The following is a 25,784-nucleotide window of genomic DNA, read 5'->3' on the forward strand; positions in this document are numbered from 1 at the left end:
TATGAAGCCATCATGCTACCAATTATGCCAACACAGGCCACATGGATTCTACTTTTTTTCGGCCTCAACAATAAATAAACACAGCACGTTAGCCATACTGCTGATTTCCGTTTTGTGTCTGAAGGTATGATTCGAACTCGCTACCCTTTTGGTAAAAGGCCATCACTTTCTACCAACTACCCAACACAGGCCATACCAAGCTAACTTTTTTTTGGCCATATGTCCTGTTAGTTTTTGTTTTCGTTTAAAATCTACAATATCACCTACTTTGTAACGGTTTACTAATGTGATCGTCGTGGCGTCGCGCTTTGGGAGGTGAGAGTCGCTGGAGAGAACAAGGTAGCAGGTTCGAGACGTGGTAAGGTAAGCAAGGTAAGAGTATCAGTTGTTAACGTAGATAAGCGGTAGGTTTTAGGTAAGGTAGTGTAAAGTAAGGAAAGAGATAGTAGCGTAAAAGATGGTTAGGTGATTAATATGGTATTAAAATAATCAAATAAAAATAAAGTTATCTTAATAATAGTAATGAGAATGTCCTTGTGCAAAAGACAAAAAGGACAAAGCTGGGAACTTGATTTTTACTGTATGAGTCCAAAGTTAAGTAAAACTAATTAATATTTAAAGCATATTAATTAAAATAATTAATTTTTTTTTTTGAGATATTTGAAATAAGTGAATAACCATACATTAGCCTATTTAAAATGGCCAAAGTTATAACTACATTAACTTTGTTGATCATCCTCGTGGAAGAACGAATTAATGAGTAAATTAATGTTTATATAAACATCAGAAAACGGTGTGTTTCTAATATATATCACTAAAAATGGTGTAAAATGAAACACTCCAAATAAAGTTTAGTTAGTTTTATTCAAAACTTCCAATCAATATATCACAGTATTTAATAATACAATTATATTTATTTATTATTACAATTACAATAATCAAAATGAATAAATAACATTATAATATGATAATCATGAATAAACACTAGTACGGAAGCCTCTCATAATTCAAATCCCTTTGAAATGTGTGATAATTTGATGTGCATATGCTATGATCATTTTTCACCGCCAAATTTTGTACTGGATCTCCGAAACCGCTAGACCTAGTCTTTCCTTAAATTTAACTATTTCTTCATTTTGTCAAAACAAGTAAGTTTTTTTGAATTATTAAAATTGGACTGACGACTGCTATTTCGGAGTGCTGATTATTGCCGAAAATGGCAACTATGTTTTCGAGAGAACGTATAGTCCGATTTGAATGATGCAAAACACATTTTATTCGTTGGGTTTCGTATTAAGTAAGCGTTTAGCGCTTCGATATTTCGTCTCTAAAACACATAAGCAGCACGATTGCTTTGAAAAATGTTCATATTTTTTTAAAAAAATCGAAATTAAAAAAAATAGTTTTTTTTTTCATTTTTAATCGTACAAAAATCGAAATTGATTTGTAATCGTACAAAAATCGTAATGGAATTTTTTTGCATTTCTATAGGTTTTGAAGGTTTCTGAACATTTTGGTATACCTTAGAAAAAATGGATGTATGTATGTATGTTTGTGTGATTCAATTTTTCGTCGACGTTTTCGGGCGCACGGATCAACCGATTTTAATTATTTAAAAAATATTCGATTTCTATTAATAGGGAAATTTGCTGATTAGTTTTTGGCAAAGACTGGTCTAGCCGTTTCGGAGATACGGAGCAAAGGGTGCAGAAAATAGAAATCGAGTGTTTGAGAGAACTGAACATCCGATTTAAATGGTTGAAAAAGCATTCAAATCGTAATGATAGGAAATATTGGTGGCAAAGGCAAGTCAAGCCATTTCAAAGATAATGAGCAAAATGTGCAAAAAATAGCAGTTTTCGGAAAAACTAATCATCCAATTTAAATAATTCAAAAAACTTTCTGTTTGTATTGACAAAACAATTGCAAAAAAAATTATTTCAAAAATAAAAAATAAAATAAGATTTGTATATCGAAAATAATTCGGATTTTAATTTTAATTCTGGCTACAGTTCTAAAGCCATTTATATACATACATATCTGTAATACATAGATAAACGTCCTCGTCCAATTCATAAGCTCATATAATTGAATAATTAAAGTTACACTATTAATAATAATCTATTTAAATTCATTTAATATTCTTCGAATATTTCGTTACGGTACGGGAAGTTCCAGAAATTGGCCTCAGGGCGCGATGCCATGCCCCACTATATAGCTTAGAATCGCATGTAAATTCGTCATCTAAGAAGAAAGCTCGAGATCTGAAGAATATATTTTTCATAAACTTTCAGCTCTTTTACGAATTTGATACGGTTTATTAAAATATGGTAAACTGGTTACATCAGCCAATGCGACGATTGTATTAGAAGATTGTCTTAGATCACACATAAATCAGAATTTAAATGTTTAAGGACAAAGAATTTAGCAAATTATACCACGCAAGTGAAAATTTATGATACGTGTTGTAGCATTAGACTATGATTAATACCTTTATTTATTTTTTTACTGCGAAGTGTTTTTCTTCATAACTTACAATTTATCTTGACAGCAAAAGCTGAAGAAGTATGAACTCTCCCCTCTTACTGACAAGGTGACATATATTATATTATATATCTGTGTATATGAAAGCTCGCATTGCTGGTGGAAAAATAAGGCCAACATGATATAATATTTCTTTATATAGATCCCAAAGTGTATCCGAATTTAATTCTGAAAATGTATTTTTTGTTTTGTTTTCTATATTATATATGTAATGATCCAGAAAATACAGATTTATATTACAGATAAATAATGATTCGATATATTACACTTTAAATATAATTTATGCGAATCAATCACAATTTCTTAATAAGTCTATACTTATTTTTGTTACATGATAAAGTTTTATATTGTTTTCTTATAGGATAACGATATTTGAAAAATAAGATTATATAAATATAAGATATATTATACTTACTAGTATATTAATTGGTGTTAGTGGCATTTTGCCTTAAGGATGATATTATGTTGATAATGGTCTTAACTATATATAGATTACTAACACCTAATTTTATTTTCTGGTAAGTATCTGACACAAATAAATAAAGCATAATATTATATTTTGAATGTGGTTATCCTGTATAAAAAAAATCTAATAAGAAATAAGGCTGATAGGCGCGAAACCCTATAGAGTTTCATCAAATGGCTTTTAAATTTTGAAAACCCGTGCAACCGTTTTTGAGAAAAAATTAACTGAAGGTATAATTTTAGCTCCCAGACACGCACCCATATTTGTTTTCGCCAAAAAATCCGACATGCTAATTTTATTTTTCTCGTTTCAAGTCATTCTGAAGACCAAAATTAGTGAAAGTGTGCATGTGTATGTATGTAAGCGAAAATTTTCTTAATTTGATTAAAATTTTCTTGATTTGACGAAACTCGATAAGGGCTAGAGTTGTTTAAGTTTGCCAAACGGTTGGGTGAGCTGTTCCTTAAAATTAGAGGAAAAGTGTAAAAAAACTGCGTTTTTGACAAAAATTCTGAACCAGTTTTGAGAATTTCGAAAATAATCAGTGGGCAATCGTACTGATTAGTTTTTCGTGAAGATCAGACGCGCAGTTTGTTGTAATTAATTGTGAAGAACTTTTTGAAAATCACTTTGTATGGAGATGACTAAAAACAAATTTTATGGAACAGCGATAAGTGATTCGATTATAAAAATTCATTAAATTTTTAAGTCATTCCATGTGTACGTTATGTGTGTGGATCTGTTTCGATTATTTATGTGTATGAAATTTGCCTTGACAAAGTAACACCTACAACTACCAAATTTTGTCAAGCGATTCAGAATAACTTGAACAATCGGGAAATCATAAAATTAGCGAATCGGAAAAAGAATATTCTGGATATTTATTTCAGCTTAGGTATAACCTAAGCATAGATAAATATATTATATTACAATAGTTATATGTCTAGAGAACCAAATATTTTTGACGAAAAGTTTGTCTTTTTATCTTATCGTTGTCTGTTTAAATTTGTGTAATTACTTATTTGATTATAAACAAATCTCATTTACTCATACATTTAGATAACTATAATTTTTTATAACTTTTTTTAAAGAAGGGTAAATAAACTAATTTTGCAAACGCCCACGTATTGTATATAGCGCTGCCACTGATCCCCGGATATATAATATTTTGAATATAGATAATTTTATTATTAAGTTAAGTGCTTTTATCAACAAGAATCGAACAATTTTTGAACGTTTGCCTATTATTTACCAATATCGAGCCAATATTACATTTGAAAGTGGAATCAATTATGTTAATTACATATGTTAATATAACAATATTCCCTCAACTGGAAATATTTGAATCTTGTTCAATTTTAAATATTATATTTTGTAGTAATATTAAATAAAAATTCAAGAGCTTTATTCAGTGAATTGAAATAGCTTAATTATTATCAATTTTATATGAAAGTTAACTTTCGTATGCTAGTTTACAAAAACATTTACCCGAAATTAACTGAAGGTTAAATGACAAGTTCTTTTATAGCACAACATTCAAAATTTAAGTAGCAATTCCATTTGTATATTGTAAAAAAAATATATATTCTATAAAAAACTAGTGGGGTGCATAACATCGTGCCTTAAGGCAAATTGCTGGAACTTTCCGTACCGTAATTAAAATTCTTGGTACGGAACCCAAAAAAAATTACACAAATTGTGTACACATAAAAATCTCTATAAAATATCTGATAATTTGATGTGCATAAGTCCAATAAACATTTTTGACCGCCAAATGACATTTTTTAACTTATTTTTAATGAGAGTCCATAACCGCTAGACCTCCCAAAAATTTAATCAGTTTTTCATCTTGTCAATACAAGTAAAATGTTATTTGAATTATTAAAGTTGGACGCTCCGTTCTCTTAAAAACTAATTTACCGTTTTTGACACTTTTTGCCCCGTATCTTCGGAACGGCTAGACCTGGCTTAGCCAAAAACTAATCAGCACGTCTCCTCATCAATACGAATCGATTGTTTTTATTTAATTATTCAAGTCGGTTGTTCAGAAACCTTTAAAACGTACAGATATATAAAAATTTTATTTTCGACTTTTTTGCGATTACTATAACTTGCCCTACGGGAAGTTAAGTAATAAGTAATTTAAAGATAATAAATGAATAACGTAATATTTTTTTCATTTAGCATCTAATTAAGCATCATCCATAATATATTTATAACTTCTTCTTATTTTGCTAAATATTAATGTGGAATACATATTGATGCCAATTTAATTTGTTTTCTTTATATTACATTTATTAAACTAAAACAATTTCTTTAGGTATTTGAATAGTTTGTCACTGAAGGAACTCTTTTAGTTTAAATATTCGAACAGAGAGCACATAAGATTTTAATTAAAATGCAATCTATAACAACTTCATTTATTAACAGATTTGAATAACAAATATTTCATGAAAAACAAACTTCAGGTATTTTATGTTTGTTATTTATTTTGATCAACAGAAGTTTAAAATTCTTCGTTCTCAAATGGATGGTGTTTATGTCCAAGTGCTCTAAAATATTTCAAAATGGTTGAAATCATTGATCACATTGAGAGAATAATATAAAAACTATATATATATATATATATATATATATATATATATATACTCGTATATGTGTGTGTGTGTGTGTTTGTATGTTAAAGAAGTTAGTTTTGATGTTGAGAAATATGAGTAAGTTCTTCAAGGGCAATACATCAAATAAAAGGCAAAGATTTAGAAGTTAATCTTTAATTTTTTCCAAACGTTCCGACATAGGATTTTATGTCATCATCAGTGGATATAAATATGGTCTTACATCAGTAACTAGCGCATGGCACATAATTTTGCACTCTCATATATACACTAACTTGTTTTTTGTTTTTGTTGAACAGAATATAACAAAATATTTGTGAAATATATAATATATTTTGCACGGAGAAAGTAGTTTATGCGTATTTTTTCGAGGCATTGCCATAACATAAAATCCTTTGTCGAAACGTTTGGAAAAAATTAAAGATTAACTTCTAAATCTTTGCCTTTTATTTGATGTATTGCCCTTGAAGAACTTACTCATATATATATATATATATATATATATATATATATATAAATATATATATATATATATTTATACAAATGTTTGATATATATACAAACGTTAAAACGCCATAAAACATTTCTAGTATAATAATTGATTGATTGCAAATGTGGTATATAGTGAAAGCTATGAAACAAAAACTATATGAATAGTTTACCAACTGCAAACCATGCCACATATAAATGCTCCTGCGTCAATATTAGACTTTGTGAAAGCCAACCTAATTTAAAACTAATTCTATAAAATTTAAACATTTAAAGTTTCAAGATTTTGATATAATATTACCGCACTTTTAATTAATTTATTAATTTCTAAATTACAAAGCAAATTCATTTCTTTATTATATTGTTATTTGGCATGCCCAGCGAATTGACAAATTGAAAAAAAATTGAAAATTTTACAGCTTTACCATAGATTTATATGGTACCTAGTAGCATGTTAAACATTTTTGTATCTTCAAATTGTTCAATAGATTGAATATTCAATCTCTATATTTTTGTAAAAATTACTCTTTACGCAAAGCATTTATCAACTGTACTCTTTAATTGTACGCATCAGAAAATATCTGTACAATGGAAAAATGGGAAGGGTGGACAACCCTTGATAAAAATTGTTTTTTTTTTTTTTAAATAAAATTCATGCATTATTATAATATCAGTAAAAACACTCACTGACTGAAAGGTGAAACATTATTGGATTACCAAAACGGCTATTATAAAATATAGATTTGTGGAAGGCGGACAACCCTTGATGAAAATAAATAGATTTTCGAAGTAAAAAAAGTTCTATGTATTTTTCAACTTTAAATTATAGAAAAAATTTAAAGAAAATTAGTCCTAATATTTAAAAAAATAATATTAAGTCCTTGATAAAAATAAATAGTATTTTGAAGTTCAAAGAGTTGTATTTATTTTGTCAGTTCCGTATTAAAAAAATTAAAATAAAGAAAATTTATTCCAAAATTAAAAGTATTAGAGTTAGACAACCCTTAATAATATCAAATTGTATTTTAAAGTAAGATTTAAGCTTTTACTTCAAGCTCAAAAATATGAACTAAAATTATGTCAAAAATATTAAATGACTCTTTAATGACAATTACCAAATATTAATAGCTTGTTTTATTACAGTGTATTAGTGTAGTGTATTTGTGTATAATTAATTTTCTGTAAGTATTTATATATAAGTTCTATAACTTTATATCATTGTTCTCCTACATTATTTAAAATCTTTTAGTTTTTCAACTGAATGACGGTCTCGACGAAGACCGAAACATATAAATAAAGTATTTCAAAACTAATTCAGTTTTTTTTACTTGGTAAAAATTATAATATATATATATATACCATATATATATATATATATATATATATATATATATATATATATATATATATATGCATCTATACAATAGGTAAATATTTATAAGTACATATATATATTACATACCCTGTCATTGGAACAGTTCTATAGTTTTCATCAAGCTTACTAAAGCATTCCATGTCATCTTCCGATAATTCAAAATCAAAGATATTGAAGTTTTCAGCAATTCGAGATTTTGTTAACTGATTTTGGTATTACAATATTGCCTAATTGTAAATTCCATCTAACAAACAAGAATATTTTACTTCACATTTTAAAAATCTTTTACTCTCTTACTTCTATTATTGTTAATATTTCATTTGAGCGCCTTATTGTTAATACAAAATGCTTTTGAAAAAGATAATAGATAATAAATAATATATTAAGTGTCATTTAAAAATTAGGGAGAAATTAATTTTTATTACAGTTTCCGCAAATTGCTTTTCTACTAAATGATATCTATAATTAAAAATTACCTCAATGTTAATTGGGCTGGTGTTTTTCCTAAAGCTTTAGCCCTTTCGTTGAGCCATTGATCATCAAGAACCTTTTTGTCTTCGGGTTTCGCCCAAGGTCTATCAGGAGAGCCCAGTGGACTATATGATGTTATTTGAATTCCACGTGCTTGACAGAATTGTCTTAGCCGGCTTTGATTCAAGTAAGGGTGCAACTCAACCTGGAAGAATATTATATTATGAACTCACATTGCATGTATATAAGTATGGAAAAAATGTTCAGCAATAGTGCAAAAATTCCAAAAAAAAATCACATTAAGGGTTGACTATCTGAAGTCAGAGTTAACTTGTGAAGTCATTGCCAAAAGAAAAGATCTTAAAAGGTAAGGAATAACCAAACAACATTGTACCTCAAATATTGAAATCAAAACTACCCAGAAAATAAAAACAACAATTTAAAACTCTTAATTCAATACCATTCCTAGGTGACAAAAACATGTACCTGGTTAGTAACTGGTTTGATTTTGCAGTGATCAAGAAGTCTTTGCAATTGCTTTGAATTGAAGTTAGAAACCCCAATGTTTTTCACCAATCCATCATTATATAAAGCTTCCATTGCTGTCCAAGTATCCAAATAATCAACATCAGAAAATTGAATCTGACCATTAACAGTTGGAAACAAATCTTCTTCTTCCTTTAATGGTTAAAATATTAAATCAATACATGAAAATAGTGTACTACATAAGTACTACTAACTTTGTAAGCCATAGGCCAATGAATCAAATACAAGTCTAGATACTTTAAGCCAAGATTGTCGAGTGTAGTTTGTAAAGCACCTTTGACTAAGTCTGGTCTGTGGAAAGTATTCCATAGTTTGCTCGTTATATAAAGATCCTCTCTGAAAAAAATAGCGCAATTTAAAAAAAATTGTATGATATTTGTAATAAAAAAAAAAAATAGAAATTAGATACAGTCTAAGTTAAATACACAAATTATGTAACTATTCTATGTTTAAGAAATCAAATGATCCATGCATTACAATTAGTGAGCAAAGAAAATATAATAATAAATGAATATTTTTTTGTCTTCTCATCATTTACTATAACATGATTGTAGTATCTATGCAAATTTTCCACATTTATGTGTTAATGGCACAAATAATTTCAAGTAGTCGAAGAATGTTTATATTCTGTCAACAATATAAACAGGATAATTGAATTATGAAAAAAGAGGTGCAAATAAGGGCTATTAAATAACACAAACTGATTTTGGATATATGGCATTGAATTATAAGATTTTTTACATACAATTTAACCTGGAAGAACTGAGTATCAATTATTCTATTTCACTTCAGTATATAAGCAAATTACTTGAATAGTTTTAAATTTTTTAAATAAATTTGTATCCAAATTCAAGAGCCAAAATTATTCGGTTTTAAAGTTTCTTCAATTTTTTTTTGCACAAAAAATATTTACTATACAGATTATGTCAGTAATTCGAAACATATTAAGTTTAGTTTCCTCATCTTCATTTACAAAATAAATATATATATATATATATATATATATATATATATATATATATATATATATATATATATATATATATATATATATATATATATATATATATATATATATATATATATATATATATATATGAATATATATATATTCCGAAGGAAAATATTGATTATTTAAAAATGGACTAATGTGACCTAATATCAAACATTGTAGAATCAATCAATAAATTTAAGTTTTTAAAGCCGTACACAAGTCTGCTCTACAATTAATCAAAACTATAATAAAAGTACATGGATGTGCATTAATTTTTCTATTTATGTAATACTCTTTCCAGAGTTGAATAGATTTGAATATGACAATGAATACTTAATTGATGTGGCAAGAAATTAATTGAGCATAATATGTTTAAATAACATGTGTTTGTAAATAACATGCACTAAAAAGTAACAGTGTATGATATGTCAGATAAATTTATAAAACTAATCAACCTTTTAACTATGCCTTCCTCAATTTTGCTTTTGATAGCTGAGCCAACTTCTTTTTCATTGCCATAAACATGAGCACAATCAATATGCCTATATCCAAGGTCAATCGCATCTCTGACAGCACGATCTACTTTTCCTGGCTCTGACTAATAAATGAAATGATTAATTACCATTAATAATACTAATACCACTTACGTATCTACTACTGCATATAGATTAATAATGATACAAGTTGATAATGTTTTTAAAATTATAGGAATGATTGTTAAAATAAAATAATGCTTGTAATCAAATTCAATTATAATGTTCTGTCACTATTTTTGGAGCCTCTATTTAAACTAATTAGATCTGAAGAGATCCATATATTCTATAACAAATAAAATTATTTAATTTAAGATCAATTAAAATAAAATAGAAATATTTAACTTATATATTCGATAACTTCTGATTTTGCATAAATGATTTATCAAAAGTATACACATAGTAAAATATATAACAATATCATTGCTGTAAATAAGTAATTTGCAAAGTCAGTATATACACTGAAGGAAAATATTGATTATTTAAAAATAGACTAATGTGACTAAATATGAAACATTGTACGATCAATCAATAAATTTAAATTATTAAACCCGTACAACTATAATGAAGCACATGGCTATAAATTAATATAAAATATTATTTGTTTCTGATAGTAATAGCTATAATGACTATAAAAGATGATACCTGATTACTTGCCTCGCTATATTAAGAAATTATATATTATTCAAGTTTTGCTTTGATCTATTTAAAAAATAATAAATATTAGCATATTAACTCATATTCAATTATTAATTTAATTTTGTTTATAAGACAATTTTTATTAGAGTATTCAATATGCCGATAAGTCTTTTCTATAGAGAACCTTCCAGTGTTAACACATTGTTAAAAATTTTTTATAACATGTGTCAACACGTTATAATGTAATGATGTAATAATTTAGTGTATAAAGAAATAATTATGTGTTTTAAATATATTATGTTACATCACTAATGATATATCAAATATATCCCTCTATCGAAAGCACTCAAAATATGCACAGATTGGGCGTAGTGTATCTGACAAAAACAAATTTCAAGTATATGCATAAAAGGCTGATAGCTTTATATAATGCTATTTAATTGGAATTTTTCAATGCTGAATATATGTGTTATGATTAAGTAAAAACAAAATATGTATTACATCAAGATTATTTTTACAATATATTGTACCCACGTATATTTATATTTTGCTATATTGTAGAATATATTCTTGATGCGCAAACTGTACTTTTTCTAAAATAAGTACTGTAATTTATTAAATTATATAATTGACATTTTATTGCAAAGCCTGCATAAATAATTGGGATATTAAAAACTTATTTTGTCATTTTGTACGCTTAATAGAATTTGGCTCAGTGCTTATATACCAGCGAAGTTCAAAGACAATCTAATGTAAACGAATAAAAAGTAAATATAAAATAAGGCTGCTGAACTCTGGGAGTCTCGATAACATCAAATCATGGAGAAACATATTAAAATGCTGGTCCTGTATTTAACAGATTGCCTGACAAGGGATATATCTTCATAATTCATGTAACATCACTAAAAACAAAATTTGTTACATTCAATTAGAATCACTCATAGAAATCATACTATTAGAACAAAAAGGTTTATGAAACAAAATATCTGAAATAGAATAAATAAGTATAGGTTATAGTGGATTATGGTAATATCGTTTCTATATTTAAATAATTCGCTGTTAATGCTTTCGCCAACTTATACTATATTGTCTAAGAACTTATGTTTCTAGGTCATACTTTTATAAAATTTACCTTCCAGGTTCCCAATCCAAGAACAGGAAATTGATTTCCATTGTTAAACGTTACAAATTGTTTTGGTTTCAAACTCATGATGTTCAACAGATATAATTACAGCTCACAAATTTTCCTGAAGTGATTGTACTCGAATCTTGGTTATTTGCACAAAGTATTATCAGCAATGGAAAAACTTGTCAATTCAAGGCTTATCAAACAGATCAATCTAGAATCTAATTGGAATACTTCATTCGTGCGTGATCGGCTCTGATAGTCGAAGGCAATAAATTGTAACTGATAAGTTGGTTGTTTTCAGATGTAAGATCTGTCAAGAGTTTCTAAACACAGATTAAAAAAAAGTGCTGAGAAAGCTGTCTGAAGTTAGGTGTAACACATTACAGATTTGTCAAATCTTTTGCACTGTGCTTTCAACTTTTTTATGTTGGATTCGCCGAATATAATGATTAGTTTAGTTTCATTAAGGCGCGCCACACAACAAACGAACACGAACGAACATATCGAACAAGAAAATACAAAGAAGAACGAACGCGAAATATTTCAAACAAACGTCTCAAAGCAATGAGCCTAGACAATATACTAATATAGACGTTTCTCTCTCGCGGTATTTGCGTTCAGAGAGCTAGGGAAAGTCACGACCGCAATATTGGGTGATGGCGCTTTAATCGCATGTCGCTCGGCAGCCTCGTGCTCCAAAATGCATTCAAATTAAAGCGCCAAAATTAGAAATAAAAGAAAATTGTCAATTTTAAAAATAATTTATTTGTATTTAAATTTTGCATTACAATAGTCTTATATTGACATTGTTATACAATAACAAAACATACCAAACAATAATACATATATTAAAATAGATCAAGTAAAGTAAATAGCAATATGTTGCAACAAACATATTTATTTAAAAAAAAGGAAAAATAAAAAGTTTAACGAATTACAGGATTCCTGCCTTCAAGTGGATAATCATTCATTATTCACTACCATATGTTGTGAACACAAAACATGGTGTTTTAAATTATAGTGTCTGTGCATTACTTTATTAACTAATAATCATTCCAAGTAAGATTTGTCACTTTTCAGCACATTCTTTGCGATAAATCCAGTCATGCTAAATGGCTCTTGATATTATCTTGAATATTCAAAAAACTGCTGCATTAAATTAACTTATTTTATCATCTTGCACGGCAATTGGATTTCGTTCATTAACTCAGTGGCGTTCCTAAAAATGTAAAGTCTAGTCTATTTATGCTTTTCCATATATATTTAAGAGCCTCCAAAGTTTAATACAATTCTGAAAAGTTAGAGAAGCCTTGCCTTTCTTATAAAAGAGCCCTAGCTTGCTCCCAAAATGTATTTGATTAAATTATACACTGCTTTAACAACTGCTTTATATCCTCTTCATTTAAGAGTTATAGATTTTGTTTGAATCACAAATAAAACCGTATAAACAATTATAAAACACTTGTAAACACAACAATCACAATAAGAATCAAAACAAAATTTTGACATTTCTGGTACATATTGCTCGTGAATTACTAACCTGTCAAACTTGTCATCGGCTCACTAGCGCCAAATTTGCCTAGCGGTCGTGACTGGAACTACGCGTTGTGAACGCGGATTTTGTACTGAGATAATAGGGCCTGACTTAGGGGTCCTATGATAGTCGCAAATTTGAGCCGATCAAAATTTTCATTTTGAAATTCTAACCTGTTAATTTCCTAAAACCGTTAACATATTTTTGACAGTTAGTCTTAGGTTAGGATCGTTCCACAGTATTCATTTGTGCATTATATTCTGAATTACGTGCATATTCATGTATTTATTTATTATATTTATTCGTTATATTTAATTATATCTATATGAGTTAATTATAACTGGTATGTTCAACTGAATATAATTATTCAATGTTATTAAATACCTGTTTCAAGATAAAATCAATTCAGTCATATATTTAGTATTTATAATATAGAAAGATCTTTTAAAAAATGCATAAGATGCACCAAGATACAATACCCACTCATACAATTTTACTTGCTGAGCAAATTTATAGTGTAGCATTTTCACCTTACGAATGTCACAGAATTTATTATGTATAGCGCTGCTTAATAAGATCACCGTTGCCAGCATAAGATTTCAGGTAATATTTGATATGTGTTTATTTTTTATGATTTGGTTTTATTGCTACTAATAATAAAGATTTAAAACTTTAATTCACAGTCAAAGATAAAGAGATAATTTGTTGTACTAAAACTTATATATTTTTATTAGAACCTTAAAATTATATGCACAGCTATTTTGAATTTTGCATTTCTTGAAAATAACAATGTGATTACTATATATAATAATAATCTTTTCCTAATGCTTCATGAGTAATTAAGTAAATGAAATAAAGAAATATTAATACTTTCTACATATTATTCAAAAATTATTTAGGAAGCAAATGATGAACTTTCTACACCATATGATTGGACAATCCTGCGTGAGTTTCACAATGACAGTAGATGCCATTCGATCTGCTGGTCACCTGATACTTCGCTTTCTGTTATACCAAAGGTAAATAGTTATACATTGATTTTAAGTTATAATGTTTTGTTAAGATGCTAATTTTATTTAGGTGGTGTTGTTTTGCATAGCCTGTGCTGATTTTCAAATTCGGATTATTAAAGTAATATGGTGGATAACGATACTGTTACTGTATTATCCGGTCACTCTAATTATATAAATTCAGTAAGTTGGGAACCTGAAGGTGATTACATAGCTTCTGTTTAGTGATGATCATACAGTAAAATTATGGACCACTAAAAGTACCACCAGCACAGATAAGTGTGTTGCTACATTAAATTTATCATCTCCTGGTATGGATGTATGTTGGCATCCAGAAGAGAATGGTAATATTTTATACCATATCTAATAATAATTCTAGAATATGAATACAGTATTTAAAGCTTTTCTATTTTATCTTCTTTATTTCATTCAAATTTTATATGTAAGTTCAATTTCAAATGTCCATTAGGAAAGTTATTGGCTGCTGAAAAGAATGGGCTCATACATTTGTATAATATACACTCTCAACAAGCTATATTGTCTTTGGATGCTGGAAGTGTTCCTCTTATGAGTGCTCATTGGGCTCCTTCTAATGGGGCTCGAGTAGCTGCTATAACTTCGGGAGAGTTAATAGTATGGGATATGGAAAAGCCGAGGTAATTATTTTTGATTATGTGTATTTTTATTACGACTTCAACATTTTATTAGTTAATGGATTTATGGGTTAAAACTTTTTAAGATTGTTAAGTTGTAAAATCTATTAATTAATAATTGGTTGCACAATCTAATAAAAAAACTTATTGCAACATTATAATTTTACTAATTAATGAAGATAAATTGACTGGTTTTATATTGATTAATTATAAATTGTAGTTATCAAAATATTTTATTAAGATACAATACCTACAATATCTAACAGTCACTTAATGTGATATGTATTTGTAACCTGATCGCTGAATATTTTCATGTTATATTTTTGAAATATAATTATATATTATATATATTTGAATTGATATATTTTTTCTATTATTTTCTAGTCGACCTATTGAAACAAGACCACTGCATGAAGATGGTGCATATTTCTTAAGTTTTCATCAATCAGTGATCTAGTATTAGCGACAGTAGGTCGACCGCATAACACTTTAAAAGTTACTCATACAAGAATGAAATTACCGCAATTAACGTCATCACTTATGTTATTTGGAGGCTTGACCTGGCATTATATCTTGCCATATGTTTTGTGTGGCTAATGACCGAAAATTATGTTTTGGAAGGTTTTCTTCTAAATAATGATTTGAAATCAATTTTTGTACTATTAATTTGATCAAATATAGATTTCTACAAAAAGGATTCTTGTAATTATATTTTTAATATTATTTAACTTAGAATAAAATAACATATTTTATTTATAACATCTATGTATTTGTACAACGTTTTTATTTGCAATATAGAATGATTTGATATTGCACAATTTTTTATGGGTGCATTCGACTTGGACGCTTACGCGCTGTGAGCGCGCCGTGAGCGCGCTTTCATCGTTCGACTTGGCGCTGTGAGTGTCACATAAGTACGCTCGTAGCATCATCGTAGGATGCTCGTAGCACATATTTTGCGCTCACATACGCTCACGCCACAGAGGTAGGGCAGCGTGAGCGTGAGCGTCAGTTTTTTTACTATCTGTCATTTCATTTGTTTATTAATTGTCAAATTCTTTATAATTCCACAAAAATGGCAAGCTGTAGATCACATTATTTTTTAATATTAATATTGATATTAATTAATTTTAAATTTAATTAATTTTAAATAATTTTAAATTTCAATTTTAATATTACTATTAATTAAGCATAAGCTGACCAAATTTCATTTATTTATTAATTGTTAAATTTTTATAATCCCGCAAAAATGCCAAGTTGATATCACATTTATTTTTTAATATTAATATTAATATTAAATAATTTTAATTTTAATTTAATATTACTATTAATTAAGCATAAGCTAACCAAATTTCATTTATTCATTAATTGTTAAATTTTTTATAATCCCCCAAAAATGCCAAGTTGTATATCACATTTATTTTTTAATATTAATATTAATATTAAATAATTTTAATATTACTATTAATTAAGCATAAGCTGACCAAATTTCATTTATTTATTAATTGTTAAATTCTATATAATCCCGCAAAAATGCCAAGTTGTATATCACAATTATTTCTTAATATTAATATTAATATTAAATAATTTTAAATTTTAATTTTAATATTACTATTAATTAGGCATAAGCTAACCAAATTTCATTTATTCATTAATTGTTAAATTTTTTATAATCCCGCAAAAATGCCAAGTTGTATATCACATTTATTTTTTAATATTAATATTAATATTAAATAATTTTAAATTTTAATTTTAATATTACTATTAATTAAGCATAAGCTAACCAAATTTCATTTATTCATTAATTGTTAAATTTTTTATAATCCCGCAAAAATGCCAAGTTGTATATCACATTTATTTTTTAATATTAATATTAATATTAATTAATTTTAAACTTAATTAATTTTAAATAATTTTAAATTTTAATTTTAATATTAATATGAATTAAGCATAAGCAAACCAAATTTCATTTATTTATTAATTGTTAAATTCTTTATAATCCCGCTGAATGATCCAGAAAGTAATAAAATTTACACAATTATCGTTACCGCCAGTTGCCGCCATTTTGATGCTTATTGACGCTCACAGTTTCCAAAACGAACGGAATTTAGTTATCGATTCTGAGCGGTTATCGGCCAAGTCGAACGCTAAAAATTCGTGCTTATAAGCGTGAGCGCTCACAGCGCGTAAGCGTCCAAGTCGAACGCACCCTATGTTTGAATTCTGTTTACTTTCCCGCAGATTTACCACGTGCTGAAAACTTCTGAATATATTTTGGTCACGTTGGCATTTACCACATGTTTCATCTCGGCAGTTGGTACCAAGAAATGTGAAACGTAAATGTCAATTTTCTAGGTTGAGTGATGTTTTAAATTAATTCTGGATGCCGGCATGTGCATAAAAATTATATAGGAAATGTAGTATATATGACTAAAAATTATATTTTTGAACTACTGTTTTCATATGTTAATTTTTATCGTATTCTTTAATTTTATAATTTCTCTTTTATTTCTTCCATAACCTCAAACTTAACCATCAATATGGGAAAAGCGAAAAAGCTTAAAAAAAACGCAAATGATGACGAATTGTAAGTAACTTTTGATAACACTACTCAATATTAATATATTACTAGATTTTCTAATATTGAATAATAAAATAATAGAGATAGTGATATTGATACTACTGATGCTGCAGTTAAAGAAACAACAAAGGGAAAAACTAAATCTAAACCACAAGAAAAAATTATAGACTCAGATAATGAAGATACAGGCAAAAAGAAAAAATCTTCAAAGAAAGACAAAAAGAAAAAGGTAGTTGACAATGATAGTGATGTTGATGACATCACTAATGAGATTGATGATTTAAATATTCACAAAGAAATTGAGAAACCGAAGGCTAAGAAGCCTGATATAAAGAAAGGAGGATTTGCTCTTTTAGCTGTAGAAGGTAAAATTTTGAGAATTGCATTTTAATGATGCTTATATATTTTCTTATATAAAAATATTAAAAACTTAGGTCAGCGGTTTCCAACCTTTTCTTCCTTGCGCCCCCCTTTTGAATGATAAAAATATTGCGCCCCCCTCCCATTCTTATTTTTCTAACAATTTAATTTAAAGATACTTAATATAACTGAAATTATGCCAAATAATACACAGTATTATAAAAAATATACATACAAACATAACTATTTATTATAATAATTTTCTGTTTCACATAAGTAAGATCTAAAATTTCTAAAGCATTATTTGCCAAAGTAGGAAAATCGTCCTTTACTGGTAACCAAAACTTAACAATATATTTTCGTCCTGAAACATCTGCGTCAATGTGCTATCACTAGATAGATCAATTATCATTTTCTGCTCTGCTATTGAATGACCAAAATCATCATGTTTTTCAATGACAAATGGATTTCTAATCCTTGCATTGATTTAATTAAATCGCTAAGTCTTTGAAAAATATCAACTAAATACGCAAATTTTGCGAGGAACTTTGTGTCCTAAAATAAGATTGCTCCATCTCTTTTGTTATCAGCAAGAACTATTGCAATTTCTTTTTTGAGTTCAAACACTCTTAGAAGTACTTTAAGTATTTTGCTGATTTGTTTTTGACACTTACTCAGCATTTAAAAATAATATTTTTGAAACAGCTTTGCGCCCCCCCTGGAACGGTATGGCGCCCCACCAGGGGAGCGCGCCCCACAGGTTGGAAATCACTGACTTAGGTATATATCAAAACATTATTTCTTGTTTTTAAGTTGAAATTGAGATAATAAGCAAATTACAAAGTTATATAAAATAAATAAATTCAATTTTTTATCAGTACTGTTATAAACTATAAAAAATAGTATTTTATTATGTTAACATTCTTACATTTTACTTATATATATATATATATATATATATACATAACTATATCATTTTATATCATAAAAACATCTTTAAATATCTACATTATACAATTCGAAATTGTGTTAAATAAAATATTATTTAACTTTTTTTTTAATAGATTCAGCAGAATCAGCGCCAAGTGACAATGAAATTTCTGAATCTACTACTAATACTTCATCGAAAAATAAAAAAGCTAATAAAAAGATAGATAGAAGTGATAGTATTGAAGATAATAAGCCAAAACCTGATGGTGGTAAAAAAAGCAAAAAGTCTAAAAAGAAACGAAATGATAGTGAAGAAGATATAGAGAAAGTTTTAGCTGAACTAGAACTTGAATATTCCGGTGTCAAAAAGGATGTTAAAGAAGAAGAAAATGTGGGAAAAGTAGAGAAAGTAGCTCAGGTAGAAAAGCAAGCCAAACCAAGCATTAAAACTGAAATTAAAGATCAAAGTGAAGTAAAAGATGATACAAATGAAGAGTCTGGAGGAACGGTTAAAACTGCAGCTCAGAAGAAGAAAGAAAAAAAAGAGCGTGAAAAGCAGAAAAAATTGCAGATGAAGCAAAAGGTGTTCTTTGATAAAGTTTGATAAATAACTTACTAAAATAGTAAAGTCAAATGAATTAATTTTAATCATCAAAATATTATTTTTTTAATTACTTTTTAGGAAGTTAAACCTGTAAATACTGACCAATCTACAAAATCAGCAGAAGAAAGTAGTAAGCAACAAGTTGAAACAGTAGCGGGGGATGATGATGAAAATAAACAAGATGATGCAGAAGAAGATGATGATAAAAAGAAAAAAAAGAAGAAAGGTAATAATTTTGACTTCATCTTTAACATGTTTCGATAGCCAGATCTTCAAGATAAAGTGCTTATATTTATATCATTTTTTTAATATTTTTATATATTAAATAATTAGTATAAAAAATATTTGTATAAATTAATACGTTAAAGAAAATTTGTCTCATGATGGTGAATATAATAAATTAATATTATTATTTTTAGTGATGTTGATATGGGTTAAATAACATGTCAAATAATGAAAGAGAGCAGCTTTTGGCTGACTATATTTTTTTGGAAAAAAATTACTTGAAATTTTGTTTTAGGTGCAAAAGCAGCTGAGGATGCGAAGGCAGCGGGCAAAGGACCAGGCAAAAAAACAATTGCAGCAATGCAAGATGCTTTGAAAAAACTCCGAGAAGAACAAGAAAAATTGCAAAGAGAAGAAGAAGAAAGGATTCGCAAGGAAGAGGAAGCTGAAGCTGCTAGATTAGAACAAGTGAGAACAATAAATTGTGAATAATAACTCAAATTATTGCTCATTAGGATATATTTATCTAGTATATATTTTTTTGTTTTTCTATTTAATTTATTTCTTTTAATGAATTTATCAACTGATTTGTTTTTGATATACTTTAGATTAGGTTGGAACAAGAGCGGAAAGAAAAAAAAAAGAAAAAGGAAAAGGAACGTAAAGAACGTTTAAAAGCTGAAGGCAAACTACTTTCTGCAAAACAAAAAGCAGATAAAGCTAGAGCCCAAGCAATGCTTGAATCTCTTAAGGCAAGGGGACTAGAAATGCCTGAAGTGGGAGAGAAGAAACCTAGGTTTGCATACTTTCGATTTTTAAGAATCTTTTTATTTATGTTTATTTTTTACTTATGCTATTTCATTATTCTAGAAACTTACTTCATGAATTGAAAATTTGAATTTAGAAAAATATGTTTCAACAAGTAAATTTGCATTGGTAAATTTATTCAAACATAAGTTAATTACTTTTATAGACTTGGAACAAGAATTCGACCTAATAAATCTAAACAGCAAGGTAATAAGGAATCTACGGAAGTGCAATCTCAAGTTGATGCTGATAAAGTAGGCGAACAACCAGCAGAGAATGTGGTTGAGCAAAGTGCCGAAACAAAAGCTATTGCCGAAGAAGATGATGTTAAGGATGCATGGGATGCTGATTCAAGCAGTGAAGAGGAAAGCACAACTGAAACACCAGGTTAATTTACAAATTATGCATTATTACTATAATACTCAAAGAACAAAGAACATATTTGTAGTAAATGATATTTTATTTTTATTGAAATGTTTATAAACTTTGTAGCAGTAACTGCAAAGTCTGAAACAAAAGTGGATCAATCTGCAGAAAGTAAAAAGGAAGAAACTTCTTCAGAAGAAGAGTCTGAAGAAGAAAGTGATTCTGAGTCAGAATCTGAAAGTAGCGAAGACAGTGATAATAGAACTGATGCAGAAAAGAAACGAGAAAAGGCTCTCCAGAGAATACAAGTACCACTTGCTAATGAAAATAAATCAAATATTTAAAAAAAAACTATTGATTTTATCAATATTTTAATTATTTACAGAAACGCAGAATTGATGCAGAACAGAATAAATCATTAGACAAACTGAGAGCTGCGGTGGTTTGTGTGTTGGGACATGTAGATACTGGAAAAACAAAAATTCTTGACAAATTACGTCGCACAAATGTGCAAGATGGTGAAGCTGGTGGTATTACTCAACAAATTGGTGCTACAAATGTTCCAATAGAAAACATAAAGGAGCAAGTTAAAATTGTTAAAGGGGTTAGAATTAAAATATATAGTTTATTTTGATTTGATAATAATAATTTTATTTTTTTTTGAAAACATGAAAAATAGTTATAGTAGAAAATAAATACAGTTGTTTAATTTTTAGATATCAGATACTGTATTCAAAATTCCTGGTTTACTGATTATTGACACACCTGGTCACGAATCTTTCAGCAATCTGAGAAGTCGAGGTTCTTCTTTGTGTGATATTGCTATCTTGGTAATTATAATTCAATTTTTAAAATAGTTTATAAAGCATATTAACAGTTTATATGTACATATATAATACATATTATATATGTACTAATACATTTATTTTAACACTAGTAAATTATGAAATATATAAGATTTTTATCCTAAGTGACGTTCAAATTAAATATGTATATAACACAGTTTTATGTTTTCTGGTTAATTTTTCAGGTTGTTGACATTATGCACGGTTTGGAACCACAAACTTTAGAATCTATTAACTTATTAAAAACTAAGAAAACTCCGTTTATTGTTGCATTGAACAAAATTGACAGATTGTATGATTGGTCAACTATGGCTAGGAAAGATGTACGAGACGTTCTCAAAGCCCAAGCACCGAATACACAATTAGAATTTGAACAAAGAACTAAAGAAATCATAGTTCAATTTGCTGAGCAAGTATGTTTTGTTTATTTCGTAGAGTCAGTACAAATATTATTTAAAAAAACTATAATTTACATCTAAAACTTTCAGAAGAATAATTACTTATTATCAAAATGACAAATTTTAATAATAAGCATATTCTCTTTAAATATTTATGAACTTTTGTTGTCTTCTTATCAATATGTTTTATTTTCACTAGGGTTTAAATGCAGCTCTATTTCATGAAAACCCTGACCCAAGAAGTTACGTTTCTTTAGTTCCAACTTCTGCCATAACTGGAGAAGGAATGGGTAATCTCTTAGCCTTAATTGTTGATTCATGCCAGAATATGTTAGCAAAACGCTTGATGTTTAGTGAAGATTTGCAAGCTACAGTATTAGAGGTAAAGAATTTTATTCATGTTATTTACAAGTTTATTAATTGATTATTAATTGAATTTTTAACATCAATAACCTATAATAGTAGTTTTGATATAAAAATATAAGCTATACTTATTTTTATAAATTAGTGCTATATTAATTTAATATAATGTTAAATATATCAGTAATTTGATAAAAAAAAAAAACGAAACTTTGATTGAACAGGTTTATATCTATATTCCCATTTAAGGTTAAAGCGATACCTGGGCATGGTACAACCATTGATGCAATTTTAATAAATGGAACTTTAAGAGAAGGAGATACGATTATTTTAGCTGGTACTGATGGACCCATAGTTACACAAATTAGATCATTACTAATGCCCCAACCAATGAAGGAACTCAGAGTTAAAGTAAGTATCTTGAATTGCAAATATATTTATAATTAGGTTTTTCTGTGATTTTAATAATTAAGTTTGTGTTATACATATTTGTTTTTATATTTATAGAATGCTTATATTGAACACAAAGAAGTAGTTGCAGCACAAGGTGTAAAGATAGCTGCAAAAGAATTGGAAAAAGCAATTGCAGGTTTAAATTTACAAGTTGCACAAAAGCCAGATGAAATTGACATATTTAGGTACAATATTTATTTATTATATTATATATATTTATCATAATAACATTTTTTAATGAAGTTGAATTTATATCATTTATTCAATTAGTACATAAAATAACTATCATTTGGATTCATTACCATTATAAAATTTTACTTTGTAGAGATGAGGTAGCTAAAGAACTGAAAAGTGCTTTAAGTGGCATCAAGTTGCAAGAAAGAGGTGTTTATGTGCAAGCAAGTACATTAGGATCTTTAGAAGCCTTATTGGAGTTCCTTAAAGTCAGCAAAATTCCGGTAAGTTCTTTTATAGTGAATTATACATGTATATAATTAAAATATTTCAATTCAAATTTCTCAAATTGATTCAATTTGTAAAAAAGTCAACTGTAGGAGTAAACAGTAAATGTATTTTGCTTAAATATTTGCTTCATAAATTAAAAATAATATGTTTACATATTAAATTTAGTTCTGGAAATAACATTTGCTACCATATATGTTGTAAATATGGTTTTCACTAACTCTAACTACATTATTTAATTCGAATTTTTGTAGACTCACACAGTTCCTAACTTGTTGTAATGTCGCATTATTTTTTCTATTCATTTCATTTTTATCAGTGGAGATAATAAACATTCTTAACTTTCCGAAGGAGAAGTTTGTTTTCATAAAAAAATCCGAGTCGCTAATTTTATGTTTTCTCGACGTTTCAAACCATTCTGAATCGAATGAGATCAAATTTGGAGAAAGTATGGGTGTGTGTCTGTGTGTATCTGTTTGTGTGCATCTATGTGAACAGCTTTTTTGACGTAAATCGACGTTTTCTCAAAAAAGACTGGACCGATTTTAAAAATTTAAAAGCTATTTGATGTACCTCAATGAGGACTAGCGTTTCTCAGTTTTGTACTACGAGCCGTTTCTTTGTGAACCGCAGAATAGTGGAAAATTATGTAATTAGTTGAGAATCTACTGAGCCGTTTTCTTGTAATTAACTGTTGAAAAAAAATTCAAACCGTTTTTTATGAAACTTTTTTTGGCAATGTATTTCATGGTCTTATAGAACTTACTGAATTTACTCAGTATAACGATAGAGTACTTGGTCTTAATGAACATACTAAACCATTAAAGTCCTACGGAAACTGGTTCAATTATAAAAATTGTTGATTTTTGAACATTTGCTTTTAGAAAATACCCGGACCGAGTTAACTCGGAATACTTTTAATCACTCATAAATTATTTTTTATTGATTAAGTCTATTATTTACACATGTCGGGAAGTTCATGTAACTTGCCTCAAGGCAAAATACCAATACCAACTAGGTTAAACCTATTTTGTCATACAATTTAAAAAAAAAGAATTTTAAGAATACATAGGTTTTGGTTCGATAGCAATAATACGAGGTGTGTTCAAAAAGTACCCGGAATTTTTAAATTTCGCGGGTCTGGAGTGTCTGATTGTCAAATTCTTTTTTATTGTGTTGGTATACATGCCCCTAAAGTATGATGAAATTTTCAGCTATATTCACTGTTTACTTTGTCTGTGGTAGTCGCTAAGGTTCGACGTGTTTTTCTGAGCTCGGCGATTTTTACAATGGAAGAATTGAAAAGTCAAAGAATTTGTATTAAATTTTGCGTAAAAAATGAAATAAAGTGTAACAAAGTGTGTGAAATGTTACAAAAAGCCTATGGTGAGTCTGCTATGAAAAAAACAAGTGTTTACGAGTGGTATAAGCGTTTCCAAGATGGCCGCGAAGACGTTGAAGATGACGAACGCTCCGGTCGACCCAGCACGTCAACAAACGATGAAAATGTGAAAGAAGTGGAAAAAATGGTTATGAATGATCGCCGAATCACAATTAGAGAAGTTGCTGATGAAGTTGGCATATCAATTGGCTCATGTCATAACATTTTTTCAATGTTGTTGCACCACGATAACGCACCTGCTCACTCGTCGTTGCTTGTTCGTAATTTTTTGGCCAAAAACAATACCGTAGTCATGCCCCAACCTCCATATTCACCAGATATGGCTCCGTGTGACTTTTTCCTATTCCCAAAGTTGAAGAGACCCATGAAAGGACGGCGGTTTTCCTCGATTGAAGAAAATCGCTGAGAGTGCTCAAGGACATATCAAAAAGTGAATATCAAGGGTGCTTCGAAAATTGGAAAAAACGCTGGCATAAGTGTATTATATCTGGGGGGGACTACTTTGAAGGGGACCACATTAATGTAGACGAATAAATAAATATTTTTTTGAAAAAACGAAAATTCCGGGTACTTTTTGAACAGACCTCGTATATGGGCATTTTTTTTTTATCTAGAAACATAAGATTCACCAGATGAAGTAGACTGAAATTCGAATATACATTGATCATGCGTTGTAAATGCTTTTGCGCTATCATAAAAAAGTTGTATAAATAATATTTACTTACAACTAATTTGTACAGTTAAATTTTTTTATCAATATAGAGATGCAACGCATAAATGCACACATTGCATAATAATATTATCGAAACATTATTTTGAAAAATCGGTTTTGAGTTCTCAGATCATTTTAAAACACATCTATTTTTTCTATATGATAGTAACCTTTCTGTTATTTCGATTGTCTACTTAATTACGTGATCAGTAAGCGCGCAACATCGCAAAGTATTTATAATTCATGTCGAAAGTAGATCAAAGGAATGCCAGCCGGATGCG

At 28.1% G+C, this 25,784-nt stretch overlaps 1 protein-coding gene and 2 pseudogenes across 2 annotated transcripts; 2 read left to right on the forward strand and 1 right to left on the reverse strand.

Moving 5' to 3' along the window:
- Nucleotides 1-5,474: 5,474 nt before the first annotated feature.
- On the reverse strand, nt 5,475-12,081 carry LOC113381592 (annotated as a pseudogene).
- Nucleotides 12,082-13,786: 1,705 nt separating this feature from the next.
- On the forward strand, nt 13,787-15,595 carry LOC113381593 (annotated as a pseudogene).
- A 1,715-nt stretch (nt 15,596-17,310) lies between these two features.
- On the forward strand, nt 17,311-23,112 carry LOC113381594 (eukaryotic translation initiation factor 5B-like; the record flags this gene model as incomplete). Of its 2 annotated transcripts, none has more annotated exon segments than XM_026620397.1 (14): nt 17,311-17,585; nt 17,661-17,944; nt 19,004-19,452; nt 19,552-19,699; nt 19,994-20,166; nt 20,307-20,494; nt 20,672-20,892; nt 20,998-21,179; nt 21,257-21,475; nt 21,588-21,701; nt 21,902-22,129; nt 22,314-22,496; nt 22,724-22,885; nt 22,982-23,112. In XM_026620397.1, coding segments are annotated over 14 exon segments (2,729 nt in total), but the record flags the coding sequence as incomplete, so codon positions are not given.
- Between the last annotated feature and the right edge of the window lie 2,672 nt (nt 23,113-25,784).

The sequence above is a fragment of the Ctenocephalides felis genome, unplaced genomic scaffold (assembly GCF_003426905.1).
Source record: "Ctenocephalides felis isolate EL2017-DRISC unplaced genomic scaffold, ASM342690v1 CF-g0.4_SCAFFOLD_02931, whole genome shotgun sequence".
Classification (NCBI taxonomy): Eukaryota; Metazoa; Arthropoda; class Insecta; order Siphonaptera; family Pulicidae; genus Ctenocephalides; species Ctenocephalides felis.